The following is a 12,500-nucleotide window of genomic DNA, read 5'->3' as shown; positions in this document are numbered from 1 at the left end:
GCATCTTTTGCAGCCTGAGCATTGTTATTGTTTGAGTGTCCATAGTTTGGTTGTATTATTCTTAACTCTTAATATTGTTTATTATGTCTCCCCTTCCTAGCAGGGAGACATATTATTTTAGTGTGAATTCTTCTTCTTTTTCTTTCACTTCTCATATAAAGTTTGCCCAGGCCATAAGGCATAACGTTTTTGGCTTTTGACATAGGTCTTTGATATTTGGTATATTGGTATACCATGATAAGACAATGTGTTGCATGTCATTTTTTATGACCTTTGACCTTTTATGTAAAGGTCAAATGATAGAAGTTTTGGGCTAGGCCCTTGATATTTAGTATGTTGGTATAACATGATAAGACAGTGTTGCATGCCATTTTTGATGACATTTGACCTTGACCTTTTATGTAACTGTCAAATAATAGAATTTTGGGGGCATTTTTGTTGTCCAGACCATAATTAACTTTTTTGTCCTTTGACATAGGCCTTTGAGATTTGGTTTGTGGGTATACCATGATAAGACTGTGCCATAAATCATTTTTTCTGATCTTTGACCTTGACCTCTTATGTAAAGGTCAAATGATAGAATTTTAGGAGTTGTTTTTTTTGGTTCGGACCATAACTTTTTTGTCTTTTGACATAGACCTTTGATATTAGGTATATTGGCAGGTTTAATTTACAATCATATGTTCACAACACTGTTCCTTGTTTGAAGCTCATATTCATATAGGCGAATGTTATGTACCTTAAATTAAGTCTTAACTTTCCACTTTAAAGATGATCCCCAAAAGATATCTTTAAAAACCTATGGAAAATAGAAGGGGAGACATCAGTTTTAATGTGCTAAAACAATTCTTCCAAGTTATTTGTAGAAAATATGAATTATATGTATATAAAAATTGCAAATGGAATATTTCTCATACAGAGTATGATTATTGATATAAATTGAATTTTCAGAACCTGAAGAGAGTGACAAGGTGGAGCCTCCTATCCAAACAACAGAGCAGGTTAAAATTTAAAAAAATTCATAACTCATTTGAATTTGTGCCTTTGATAGTAGGGCATAGTTTAGCCCCTTAAGGTAGACTGCATCCTCATGTGACATCATAGAGTTTTACAAAATATTTAAGTAATTAAACTTTGTGTGTAATAGAAATATATGCTTTGTGTGAATTTTATTAACTGGGTACAGTTACAGTAAAAAAAAATCTGTTAAACTATTTAATGCTACAAAAGTTAATATTTTCTTTTAATGATCAAGGAAATATGTCAAGGGTAATAACTCCTATGCTGGTATTTTCTCTATTGCTTGTTTGTTATACAATGATTTCCTTGATATCCACAATTAATTCATATTTATTCATAAATCTTCCTCAAAATATGGTAAACTTTGTTTTAAGAAATTGAAGTCATGGGGGGAGGGGCTAGGTCTTTACCACATACCGGTACATGTATATACCAGTAATCCTTTAAGTAATCCATATGCAATGCATGGACAGTGTTACAGAGTGAAACCATTGTTGTTTATACACATTATGTACATATTCATTTTTAAACAGAGCAAAGACGACAGTCCAAAAAAGGAGGAAAATAAAACTGAGGAGGTCAAAGAGGGACAAGAGTCTGGACCTGTAACAGACAAGGCACAAGAGGAAAAGGCAGATGAAACACAGGACAAAACAGATGGAGAGAAAAAGGAGGAACTGAAAGAATCAGAGGGAGAGAAAAAAGAGGAACAAAAAGACCCAGAGGGAGAGAAGAAGGATGAACAAAAAGAACCAAAGGGAGAGAAAAAGGAGGAACAAAAAGAACCAGAGGGAGAGAAAAAGGAGGAACAAAAAGTCTCTGAGGGAGAGAAAAAGGAGGAACTGAAAGAACCAGAGGGAGAGAAAAAGGATGAACAAAAAGATCCAGAGGGAGAGAAGAAGGACGAACAAAAAGAAACAGAAGGAAAGGGAAAGGAGGAACAAAAAGAAGCAGAGGGAGAGAAAAAGGAGGAACAAAAAGAAGCAGAGGGAGAGAAAAAGGAGGAACAGAAGCCAGCACAGGAGTTGGATACCAAAGCAGGTGACAATGCAAAAAAATCTGAAGAAGAATCAACTGATAAACCAACAGAGGAAAATAAAGCAGAAGAAAAAACAGCAGGAGAGAAACTAGAATCAGCAGATGACCAGAAAACTGAAGAAAAGGCAGATAAGGAAAAAGCTAAGGATACGGCAGAGGAAGATACAACCCAGAATGCCACAGAGGGAGGTGAAGATGGTAAGTAGTCACCATGAAAGAAGATTTCTCCTTCAGGTATTTTGGTCAAGATCTAGCCATTTAAGAGTTGTGTATTTCTTATATGGTAAATATGCATTTTATAAGAATATATTCTTTACTGCATGTTCATTAATTTACTGTGTATATGGATACGTCCATATCACACACATTTTGTTATTCATGTTGTATATTAAGCATTTTACAGTATATCTGTTCTGAGCTAAAGAAAAATCCAAAAATGTTTTCATTTGAAAAAATCTTTTCTCTTAAAAGATGAGAAAGAGAAACAAGCTAAAGAAGAAGAGGAAGAGAAAAAGATACCAGATGACTTTTTCTATAACTATGAAGACTTTATCTCCCAGCCTCAGATTACCGAAAATTCAGGCTTACCTAAAGACTACTTAAATCTCATGTAAGTTAAAGCTTTTCTTTAAAAATACACATTTTTCAGACACAAGTGATAATGCATATATGTATAGAATTTATATCTCTCTCTCTCTCTCTCTCTCTCTCTCTCTCTATATATATATATATATATAGTCAAAAAATAAAATCCAATACTCACATTTTTTTTTACTTTATTCTACCCCAATATCAAGAAAAAAGAATTTATTGAATATATATATATATATATATATATATATATATATATATATATCACAATAAAAATGCAAGTTACAATAATGACTACATTTATTTTCAACTAATTGCAACATCACAGAGATGAAGGATGTACATTAGAGTCTTGCAGTGTAGGTGGCTACCAATTACTGTAAACCAACTTTTATTCACAGCGAATTAATAATTTACCAGTGATAAACTGGTTCAAGACGACTTATTTTCACGACTGACAGTATCTTAAACATACAAGAGACACTAGAGGACTGAATCGCGGCAAGAAATATTCGCGATGATGAGGTTCTCGTGCAAAAATTTCTCACACATGAATAAAAGTTGATTTACAGTATCATGTTCGTAAGGTTTGCTTGATTATCATTTTTTTTTTAGCAATACTTGTGATTTATCTCTGTCACAAATGTACATGTATCAGTTGTAATACTACAACAGTAAAGTGTAGTGTTGTTTAAATGTAAATATAGATCAGAATTTCCTATGTGCAAATTTAAGTGACAGAAGAAAAGAATATTTGCCCTATATAATGGTTTATATAGTGACAATTTCATGGGGGCATTATCAGAGTTTGAAAATTATTTTTTGTATTCTAACATTATATGAGTAAGTAGCAGTAATTCTGATTTAATTAACATTATGCTGGTCCTGTAATTTTGATTTGCAAACCTAAGATTTTCCTCTGAGTATTAATTTTATAGTGCTAGCATGTTTGCTATGAAATATCTTGTGTGATAACAGAGACATCTTATTTTCTTTTGTGTAGTCATTCATTTGGTTATGATTGTACAAAGCGTCATAATCTTCACCTCCTGGATGAGAGAACGGTGTGTTTCGCTGCCGGAAACTACATCATGGTTCTGGATCTACAAACAAAGGAACAGAAATACTTTCGCAGCACCAGTGGGGGAGGTATTGGTGCCATCACAGTGAGTATCACATCCCATCCCTTCTTGTGAAAAACAAAAGGAAGGATCAACAATAAGATTGAAAATGGATGGAATTGGGAAATGGGGATGTGTTTTCCATTGGTTAAAAATTTGTTTTATTGGCAGGTTCATCCCTCCAAAAAGTATTTTGCCGTTGCTGAAAAGGGAGAATCACCAAACATCAATATCTTTGAATATCCATCACTGAAATTACATCGAATTTTGAGGGGTGGAACAGAACGATCATACTCCTATGTTGATTTTAAGTAAGAGAAATTGAGTACATGTATATGCCTTGAAAAGCTTTATATCTACCTTTTCTTGAATTATACCTGAGTAGTATATATCAAGAACCTGAATAATGATTTAGTGATTTTTAAAGTCCAAAGGGTGATCTGCTGGCCTCAGTAGGAGGAGACCCAGATTATATGTTAACTATTTGGAACTGGAAAGAGGAGCAGACAGTATTGAGGTCCAAGGCTTTCTCGCAGGAAGTGTTCCGTGTCACTTTCTCCACGGAGTTGGAGGGTCAACTGACCACAGCTGGTACCGGACACATAAGGCAAGTTTCATGCTTATAATGAACTTCCACTTCTAACAACGTTATTTTCATTGCCAACATAGCTTTAAATAACAAATAACTCATTGGATGGAATTACACCTCTTATGAAGGGAAATAGAATGTTCTGGGCACTTTGTATAACAGTGTTTCAAACTAGATTTATACATGGAAAAATAGTATTTCATATCATAAAGTATAGCTTTGATATTAGTACTGCTTCTGTATGTTAAGTGTTCCAGTGATGATTCATACATTCAGATTTCTTTTCCTGTCTATTGATTAAACAAAACTTTTATACTGGGTAAAATGTGCTAAACATTACTTTCAGAGAACATTTTATTTTATTTTTTTTGTCATTTGAGAATTTCATTAGAATTATGTATTTGAATAAAATTGCTTTATATGCTGACTATTTTTCAGATTTTGGAAGATGGCAGATACTTTCACTGGCTTAAAACTGCAGGGAGAACTTGGAAAATTTGGGAAAACGGAAATTTCTGATATTGAAGGGTATGTCGAACTTCCTGATGGTAAAGTGTTGTCTGGGACAGAAACTGGAAACATGCTGCTCTGGGAAGGTGGCCTGATCAAAGTGGAGATTGGACGCAAAGGAAAGAAAACATGTCATCATGGATCTATTCAACAAATCCTACTGGATGAAGGAGAATTGATGACTATTGGTACCGATGGATATATAAGGGTAGGTTTATTTTTAAAAATTGTATCATATAAACTGGAAACAAAAAATTTAAAACACAAAATAGACAGAGAATGATAAATTGTAGAAAATTGACCTAGTTGATTGTGTTTGCCATACTTTTTAGGTATGGGATTTTGAGAGTGTAGACACAGCTGATGTGGCAGATGAGTCTGGTCTTTTTGAAATGGAGCCAATGAATGAACTCCGTGTTGGACATGATGTCCATCTGAAGTCCATATTGAAATCCACTGATGCTGAAAATGAGGTCTCAGTGTGGTATGCACAGGTAGGTGGATTGGAAATTATAATATTTGCAAGAATAAACACACCCCTACCCCCCCTCCCCAAATGGATTGATACAAAGTGGATATGCATGTAAGAATATAAGACTCTCTTATGAGTAGCCATGAAATATAAGGTGATTCCACCCGAGGGTTGCAAAAAAGCTGTGAAACCCGAGGCTTTGCCGAGGGTTTTACCGCTTTTTTGCAACCCCGAGGGTGGAATCACCTTAATATTTCATGGCAACTCATAAGAGAGTATTTTTCTCTCATATTTCTAGAGTTTTCCGTTTTCCTTGTGCCTAGCGGTGCCATTTTGAGAAATTCCCAATTAATTAATTTTTCGCTGTACATTAAAAATAACACCAGAATCGAATTCTACGACCTTCATTTTGGCAACTATGTTGCCGACAAAAAATCGGCCGACGAGTGTATAAGTGAATTGTATTAGAGTTATTCCTCTTTGAATAAATCAATAATCAGGGTGATGCGTGACGTAACTCAACAGTCCATCAGCGCGAAACATTTTGACAGACCTAATCAGAATATGAAGCCACAACTGCACGTTTTTTTTCTTAGAGGAGCATTGATATTGATATTAATTGAGCAGTTATTTAATGACGAGTGTGTGAAGAGAAATTCCAAGTGGTTTTTGTTGGTGAATATGGGCATGGCTAGACTTTCGTTTTTCACGCGTGCAAGGACTCGAGTCTCATGGACATTGAAGGCACTTATTTCACCTGAGACACGGACAGTAGACGTTGACAGAGTGAATGTGGAGGTAGGCCTAGAAGTAATAGACCGTGTGGGCTGGGTTTCTGTGAACTGGCATAATGCACCGGATGACATAGGTGTATGAGGAATTTGTGACTGTTGTTGAGTGTGCAGTAGAGTTTAATTGTTCAAGGAATGTGTATTTTTGTGTCTGGTCACATACACCTGGAGATTGTCAGGGACATTACAATCTGTCATTTTTTGTACAAGAGCTTTGCAGACGCTATACGCGCTATAGTGTTCGTCAATCGAGGCGAGGTAAGTTGCAAGCTAGTTGTGTATTGATTATGACGTCACGGGATATGTAAGATAAACGTCACGTGATATGAAAGATAGAAATATCTTACATACCTTTCTTTCATAGAATATCTGTATCTTACATACGTAGATATGAGAGAATACAATATCAATTAATCAGAAAGATACCAGTTACACTTGTGTGTCTATTTTTCCATCAACTCTTGTGTGTGTGTATATATATATATATATATATATATATATATATATATATATATATATATACACACATATATATGTGAACATACATTCTGTACATTTTTGTCATAAAGGATGCAAATGGAGGTATATGGAAGCTGGATCTAACATTTTCTCACACATCGCAAGCTCCAGACAAGCTCTTTACCTACCATGCAGGAGCCATTACTGGTTGTGATGTTTCACCTCTCACCCACATAGTAGCCACCACAGGAGTGGATCGTAAGTACCCACTTTATTTCTGCTATTCGTAAACTACTGTAAATTGCTTGTATTTTCAAGACTTTATTTCCATAATCTTGTCTTGTCAATATTTTCAGAGATATGTAAATTTTGCCAATGTTGTTTATTATTTTAAATGTTTACATTTATTCACTTGATTTTATTCATCAATACAACCTTGTAAAAATTAAGTTCTCATCAATAAAAAGAGAACACATATGCCATTTACCTACTCTGTACTTTATAACTTGATTAATTTTACTACACTCATGTTCTGAACAGCATCAGTGAGTGCAAGAGTCAGATCTGGAAGTATTATTTAACATTCCACTTCTTTATATGTTTATGTTGATTGCTGTATCCATACCAAAATGAATTTGCCTTGTTTCCTTATATTTAACAAATATTGCCTTTCCCGCAACTCTGAACTGTGTTTATTGTAAATCTGGAAAATTATACTATCAATTAATTTTTAGCAATTTTGCAAATCTGATGAATTCCCAAAAAGTATATTTCTAAAAAATAAATTTATATACAAAACTAAAGATTTGGTTACATGTAACTATTAAACCACTGCAAAAGTTAACCATAAATAGAAGAAAAGGGGGGGGGGGGGGGGGGGGGCCTACTCATAGGTGTTAGTATACTGGTTTATAGAAATCGGTTTTAAAGATTTACATATTTGTTGAATATTAATTCATCCATTCATACATTTTACACTTTTTAAAATATCATTGTTTTGCAGACACTGTCCGGGTGTTTGATTTTCTACAAAAGAAACAGTTATGTGAGAAGAGGTTTGCTGATGCAGGAACTGCTCTGATTTGGGCACCACAAATTGTAAGTTTGCAGATATATTATTTCTTGTGATACTATATTTCCAATCATCACCAAAATATTTAGTAAACAGTAGATAGAGAAAGACACTAAATGAATATGTAGATTAGAATATTTAAAATATTTTAAAGGAATGCAGTAGGGATGAATCATACAATATGAGGAGGATGAATTTAAAATCAGAAAATTGAGTTAATGAAACTTTCTAACAGTGGGGATATCGGTTCTAAATGTACACATCAAATCTGCAAATCACTTATATTATTTTCTTAGAAGTTTATTTCCACAAACTTTCCATGATACATTTTTCAGTGAGACAGAATCTTCTTGAACATTCGATATGTTCATTTAATACTTTGTATACTATTCATAAGAATATTATTCTATGAAGCACTGCGTAGTTTGCTGTAAATGTTATGCATAGCACATCTAGTAAATCACCTCACATACCCAAAAAACTAAATAGTGTCAAAGTGTTTCAGATGCCCCAACCACTTATTCTTTAAGTATTTTACCTTCAATATCATAAATCCTCAGATATCTTAAAGTTTTTCCTCGGTCCCATCAAGTTCAAAATAATGAAGTTTGACTGTACTTAAAAGAAATTCAAATACATGTGACATTCCATGTTAGTTTCTATAGACCCACCCACTGAATTTTCATTTTGCATGAAATGAGAAATTTACATCCAGTTGTAAGTTATTGGGAAATGAACACATTGGCACTTCAAAGGGTTATCACAGAGAAGACAATTGGAAATATAAATATTTTCATGTCAATGCAGTCTCACAAATTTATGTGAAAATAAAATTCTTGTGATTAAAAAGTGATGTATAGTATGCATGTTCTTATCAGGTTGATGCAAAAGCCAAAACCATCATTGCTGGATTTAGTGACGGAGTGGTCAGGGTTATGACCATTTCCAAGGCCAGTGAGGACCAAGCACTCAAAAAACACAAACAAGACATTGACCTTGACCTCGAACAGGTCTTCAAACCCCATAATAAGGCAGTTACCTCCCTTGCAGTGAATGACAAAGGAGATATTCTCGCTTCAGGGGTAAGTTTTGATTTAAGTAATTGAGTGAGTATCAGATTTTCTGATGTTTATGATATTGACTAGTGTGTTAACATTTATTAAAGGGTGCTGACAACACAATATTTTTCATGACAATTGGAACAAATTATGAGCCAATAGGATTTATTGAGATCCCAGCAGCTGTCAGACAGATTCAGTGGTCCCCCTCAGCTTTTGTAAGTATATCAGTATCAGTGATATGTGTATAATTAATTTGTTATACTTATACAACTGTCTTATTTGAAGAGGATCACGTTTATAGAATGATGATTAAATGTAGATAAGACATACAAATGATCATTGTTTCAGAAAAAGTCCACCCTCCTTGCCTTCTGTGAAGATGGGCTTGTGCTGGAGATTGATTCACCAGATGGCGCCACATTTGATACATCTAAAACGTTCCATATCACTGGATTACCCATGAAGTCATTCACATTCAAAAGTATCAAGTCTCGCTTACGTGTAAGTGCATTTCGTATCTTTGAAAGATTAGTATTACAGCCTGTTTTATAACACCTAACAAATCATCTTTACATGTACTTTCATCAAGAATTTCATGTATTTATGTCATCATTAATACTGAAATAATTGATACAACAGCATGAAGAAGAACTGGAGAAGAAGAGAATTGAGGAGGAGGAGAGGAAGAAAAAGGAGGAGGAAGAAAGGAGGAAGAGGATAGAGAGAGGACTGGAAACAGAGTCTGAACAAGGAGATGTGGAGGAAGGCAAGCTTTATAAGTCTCATAATGATCTTTATATTCCCAGAATCTCAAGCTTTAATGTTTACCTTTATTAGATACTAGAAAAAGTAGTCCTCTACCAACGAAAATTTGTTTCAATTTTACACATGGTGGGGAGGGGGGGGGGGGGGAGAGAAGGGTGCAATTGTTTTAATGCTGTAACAATACTCTCAGTATGATAGATTATATGACCAAAAAAATTGAAGAGATGCTGTTGTTTCTTTCCTTTTATAGAATTCAGCCATTTGAAACTTTCTTTTCATGCAAGGACATATTACTATAACAACTCTACTGTCATTGTAATGTACTTTGGTAATTTAATTCTAATTTTGAGTTTATGAAATATATCAAAAAATCTTATTTTCCATCATCACTGTAATTGCAGAGAGAAAGGCACCAGAGCCTGAATGGAAGCCTTACATTCCATCAGAACCAAGTCCAATCATGACTGGGTTCTACTCGGAGGAAGGACAATTCTGGCTTTCCATGGTAAGGCCATCTTTAAATGTGACATACTTGTATCATCAATGATTTTATATCATACACAGGAATTTTTATGTTTTCATTTTTTCTGAACAGGGAGGCTTTGACTCTGGATATCTGTATGAATATAAGTTTATGTCTGAAGGCCAGAGGTTGGCATTACCGGAAGAAGTCCGAGATGAACCATTGCAGTCGATTCCAGTAACAAATTCCAATGATGTTCCAGTTACATTCATGCAGTTCAGGTATTGAATCAATTTCATTTTTGAAAATGCATGAAGGTATAAACTGCAATGCTTCCTGTTGTCGTAATTCATGAAGTGTGTTATCTTTATTGAAAAGTATACCAGTGTGAAGTGTTGCAGTTCATACCCTCATGTATTTTAGATTTTTATGACCCCCTTTGAAAAAGAGGGGGCATATTGTTTTGCAACTGTCGGTCGGTCGGTCTGTAGACCATGTGTTGTCTGCTCAATATCTTTCAACCCCTTTGCTTGATAACAACCAAACTTGGTACAGGGGTTGCCCCTGGAAAGTAGATGATTCTTGTTGATTTTCAGGTCACATGGTCAAAGGTCAAGGTCAAACTGTTGGTCTTTACCCCATGTGGTAGACCATGTGTTGTCCACTCAATAACTTTTGACTCCTATGCATGATAACTACCAAACTTGGTACAAGGGTTGCCATTGGAGAGTAGATGATCCTTATTGACCTTATGGTCAAGGGTCAAGGTCAAACATCGGGTCTTAAGCCCATGTGTTGTCCGCTCAATATCTTTTGACCCCTTTGCTTGATAATAGCCAAAATTGATACAGAGGCTTTCCTTAAAGAGTAGATGATCCCTATGGATTTTCAGGTCACGTGGTCAAAGGTCAAGGTCAAACTGCTGGTCTTAACCCCATGTGGTAGACCATGAGTTGTCCGCTCAATATCTTTTGACCCCTTTGCTTGATAACAACCAAACTTTGGACAGGGGTTGCCCTTAGAGAGTAGATGATCACTATTGACCTTCAGGTCACATGACCAAAGGTCAAGGTCAAACCATTTGGCATTCAAACCATTAAATATTTGTTGTATCTGTTAATTTGTATCAAAATTCAATATTAAAAGAAATTTTAAATATTTTACAAAGAATTATTTAAAAATTAATCACGCATTTTTCGTGCTGATTTGATTAATGATTAGTTATACAAAGTACCAAGTCCATAGTTCCTTGTACAGGAATAGCCATTTGGATTTTGCACCATGGGGGGCATGTATGTTTCTAAAACATTTCTTGTTTTTTTATATTTACACTCTTCTTCGATTTCTGTCAGAATTCCCAGTTGTTAAAGTAGACATACTCTATTTCTCAAGAATCACATACACATTGTTTACAACTGCAGCATACTCAGGAAGAAATGGCTATTATCATAATCTGTAAAGATATCAAAGGCAAAAACATTGCAAATGTAAACATATTTGGCTTTTGTGCCAGAAAGCATGACTTAAATAAAATGTACATATGTATGTGTATTCATAATAGACTGACTTATCATTCTTAAACAGTATATGCATATTGAAGAATTTTAAACAGCAGAATGAAATGAGTCAGTTCGGAAGTGATGTATTGAATTTCTTTTCAGTGGTAATGGACGACAAATTTTATTTGGTATGGAGGATGGTAGTGTTAGAATTCAGAGTCTGGAGAAGGAATTCAAATTGGACGAGTTTGGTCCCCACTGGAAGCTGAACTTGCATGACAATAACTATGGACACATTGTAAAACTGGGGGTCAGTCCAGATGAAAAGATGCTTCTGTCAGCTGGAGCTGATGGCAACTTTTTCCTGTATGATATAATGGACCAAGAGAAGGTGGACCAGAAAGTTGCAGAAGCCAAGGCCAAACTTCCCTCAGCAAAGGTTGGCTAGCATTTGTGTTAATACACTTGTTATCCTTGAAAACAGGAGGCCTGTGGGCCATAACAGTCACCCGAGTATCATGCAATGATAAACTTAAATAAGAAATGTTATATGTTGATGGTATGGCACAGTGCATCTGTACATCTGTCAGCACCTTGTGGGTCAGATAAAACAGTACCAATTATCATCAAACTTGGTACACATGTTTCGAATGGTTAGAGAAAGAAACTTAAGGTTTTTCAAGGTCATAAGTCAAGGTTTAACTTATAAGCCTATGATTATCAAATCTATTACACATGATCCCAATGATTAAAGGAAGAAGCCTATTGTTTTCAATGTCAAAGGTCAAACTTAATGAGAAATCTTGTTAACACAAGATAGAAACATACCAACAAAGCTAGGATATATATATTGCATCATAGACTGTTGTATTATGGAGTGGTTTAGTGTTTTTGTGTCTTTGTTTGTCCATCAGAAGCTTGTGGGAAGGATGAAAAAGTACTATTAAGGTTACGATAATCAAACCTGGTACACATGATCCCTATGTTGAGAGGATCCATAATTACATCTCTACCTTAGGGTCTAAAACCCTGATCGAGGGGTCATGAGT

At 34.9% G+C, this 12,500-nt stretch overlaps 1 protein-coding gene across 2 annotated transcripts in view; it reads left to right on the top strand.

Moving 5' to 3' along the window:
* The window catches only part of LOC125678582 (cilia- and flagella-associated protein 44-like), a 34,714-nt gene that overhangs the window by 7,043 nt on the left and 15,171 nt on the right, over positions 1 to 12,500 (top strand). For both annotated transcript variants that reach the window (XM_048917142.2, XM_048917143.2), the window contains exons 3-19: positions 952 to 1,001; positions 1,554 to 2,256; positions 2,530 to 2,668; positions 3,653 to 3,815; positions 3,942 to 4,081; positions 4,198 to 4,377; positions 4,798 to 5,077; positions 5,202 to 5,363; positions 6,702 to 6,849; positions 7,595 to 7,689; positions 8,542 to 8,745; positions 8,829 to 8,939; positions 9,073 to 9,225; positions 9,364 to 9,490; positions 9,891 to 9,994; positions 10,085 to 10,233; positions 11,614 to 11,890. In XM_048917142.2, the coding sequence (XP_048773099.2) occupies positions 952 to 1,001; positions 1,554 to 2,256; positions 2,530 to 2,668; positions 3,653 to 3,815; positions 3,942 to 4,081; positions 4,198 to 4,377; positions 4,798 to 5,077; positions 5,202 to 5,363; positions 6,702 to 6,849; positions 7,595 to 7,689; positions 8,542 to 8,745; positions 8,829 to 8,939; positions 9,073 to 9,225; positions 9,364 to 9,490; positions 9,891 to 9,994; positions 10,085 to 10,233; positions 11,614 to 11,890 (3,185 nt within the window). The remainder of the gene's footprint in view (positions 1 to 951; positions 1,002 to 1,553; positions 2,257 to 2,529; positions 2,669 to 3,652; positions 3,816 to 3,941; positions 4,082 to 4,197; positions 4,378 to 4,797; positions 5,078 to 5,201; positions 5,364 to 6,701; positions 6,850 to 7,594; positions 7,690 to 8,541; positions 8,746 to 8,828; positions 8,940 to 9,072; positions 9,226 to 9,363; positions 9,491 to 9,890; positions 9,995 to 10,084; positions 10,234 to 11,613; positions 11,891 to 12,500) is intronic.

The sequence above is a fragment of the Ostrea edulis genome, chromosome 2 (genome assembly GCF_947568905.1).
Source record: "Ostrea edulis chromosome 2, xbOstEdul1.1, whole genome shotgun sequence".
NCBI lineage: Eukaryota > Metazoa > Mollusca > Bivalvia > Ostreida > Ostreidae > Ostrea > Ostrea edulis.
Note: the sequence above shows the minus strand (reverse complement) of the source record. Positions and strands in the feature narration are given on the sequence as shown.